The 2,263-nt window shown below is 36.0% G+C and overlaps 1 protein-coding gene across 1 annotated transcript; it reads right to left on the bottom strand.

Annotated features, from left to right (window-relative positions):
* Nucleotides 1-238: 238 nt before the first annotated feature.
* Nucleotides 239-1,891, bottom strand: LOC103956783. The gene is made up of 3 exons (XM_009368821.2): nucleotides 1,856-1,891; nucleotides 1,304-1,591; nucleotides 239-1,255 (listed from the first exon to the last, which is right to left on the bottom strand). Exons 1-3 carry the CDS (start codon nucleotides 1,889-1,891, stop codon nucleotides 239-241), a joined length of 1,341 nt encoding a protein of 446 aa, XP_009367096.2.
* Between the last annotated feature and the right edge of the window lie 372 nt (nucleotides 1,892-2,263).

The following is a 2,263-nucleotide window of genomic DNA, read 5'->3' as shown; positions in this document are numbered from 1 at the left end:
CTTTTGGGAAGAAAAAAAATAAAAAATAAAAAATAAAAAACAAAGCTACTATTCTACCTAAATGATTAAATCTTTGTCAACACTGCAAGTATAGAGGGGTGTTGGTTCTTTATTTTTTTTTTTTTCTTTGTCTGTTCTTGGTATGGACTCTATTTGGATTTAGGTGTCCAGTGTGCATTAGGAATGTGAGAGTGCATAAAAATGTAAACAAATCATACATACCGACATACACAAGCCTCTATTTTGATTCTTGTGCAATTTTCCTTCTGCCCACTTTGTCAAGGTCAAATTCCATGAACTTGTTGTGTTCCGATGTTCGTTGAACCACCCTTGGAGTGTACCTGTAAGGTGATCCGCTATAGCAGTGATAGGCAACTTTCGAGCATCCTTCAGTTTTGCATTCATGGATTCGGCAATGTTGGTTGTCGTTGTATCGTTTTCCACTTAAATGTGCCCGAGCCCATCTATGATACCCAATTTCTGGAAGATATTTTCCTACTTTTCCATCTTTGATTGCCCAAATATCACTCATAACACTATTAAACTCTGACACAAGGTATGTTTTTGCCACAATGTAATATAACTTAAACATCGTTTCATCATCACCAAATTTATTCCCCATGTTGCCAGCTACATGATACATACAAGCTCCATGATATGCCTCTGGAAACACAGTTTGCACAACTTTACCAATGCTTCCATGTTGATCAGATACAAACACCAAGTATGTTACCTCTGCAAGGGCATTTCTCAATTTTGTAAGAAACCATGTCCATGAAGCGTCATTTTCTGAGTCACCCACACCAAATGCCGAAGGATATATTTGATTTTGTCCATCATGGAATACAGTGACAAATAAGGTGCCAAGATATTTACCCTTTAGAAAAGTCTCATCAACTGCTACCACAGGCCTTATAGAACCACAAAATCCCTTTACAGAGGCTCCCATTGACATGAAAAAGTATAAAAAGTGATTATTGTCATCTGTTTCTATATGTGTTACTGTCCTAGGATTTTTACTTTCTAACATGGCACAATAGGTAGGAAGTGCGGCAAAAGATTCCTTTAGCGATTCTTGGATTATGTCAAATGCATGCTCTCTTGCTCTCCAAGCTTTCTCGTAGCTCATATTAACCTCAACTTGTGCTCGCATATCCTTAATGATGTCTTTAGGTCTATATACATGTGATGCCTTCTCATACTTTGACTTTATAAATTGGCCAACAATAGAACTACTTGCTTGCCGATGATCACGCTAAACAACATCTAATGAACAACAATGATTAGCTTTAACTTTTCTTACTTCAAAAAATTCTGACACTTGTAACTTGGTTGCATGAAGTCGCCACTTGCAATTATCATCCACACATCTAATTTCCAAACGATCCTCAGTTGATCTTTCCACTTTAAACTCATAATTCTTCCTCATTACAATCATAGCTAATTGTTTTTGCAACTCTTTCTTACTCGAGTACAATTGTCCGACCATAATATCTCCATCTATATTCAAATCTGCAATATTATCATAGTCTTGTATGCTCTTACATTTGTTATGACGAGACGACAATAGATTGAAATTGGCATCGTTAGACTGCACATTATCAAAATAGGTACTGTTATGATAGTCATCAGTAAACTCAAAACTCACATCTATTGAAGTCTCACTAATCTGGGCATTGTCATGAAGAACTTGACTTGGTTGTTCATCACCCAAAATGTCATCATTCTCTTGAATTACCACTGTTGGTGATGGGGAACTACATGCAATTGGCTATTCATCTTTAGGTTCATTTAGAGGATATGTTGTAACATATAACGGAATCTTGTTTGGTTTTGCAGAAATACTTTCACATACCCAACTACTCACATTGTCATTGTCTACAATCTCCATCATATCTTGCATCCTTAAGTTGCTCATGCATTGATAATGTACTAAGATTCTAAATTCACTCGGACTAAAACAAAGACGTTTATATATACCATGTATAAGATCTTGATGAGTAACTTTCATTGACACTACCATTGCTTTCGCTTGACCATCTGTGCATTGGCTATCAACCCTCCTCCATCCGTAATGGACCACAGTCACAAATTGAGTCATATTCTGAAGGAAAAAAAAAAATTTATTAGCACATCTAACTAACCTGCAAATATATTAAAATTAGAAAAAAGTTTTAGAGAAAAATTGATTAGCACATATAACTAACCTGCTAGGGTTTTGGGTTTTGGGTTTCGATGGTGAAATGGACACCTCCTTGATATA

This window comes from the organism of the source record quoted next, unplaced genomic scaffold (assembly GCF_019419815.1).
Source record: "Pyrus x bretschneideri cultivar Hongxiangsu unplaced genomic scaffold, Pyrus_bretschneideri_v1 Contig5, whole genome shotgun sequence".
Classification (NCBI taxonomy): domain Eukaryota; kingdom Viridiplantae; phylum Streptophyta; class Magnoliopsida; order Rosales; family Rosaceae; genus Pyrus; species Pyrus x bretschneideri.
Note: the sequence above shows the minus strand (reverse complement) of the source record. Positions and strands in the feature narration are given on the sequence as shown.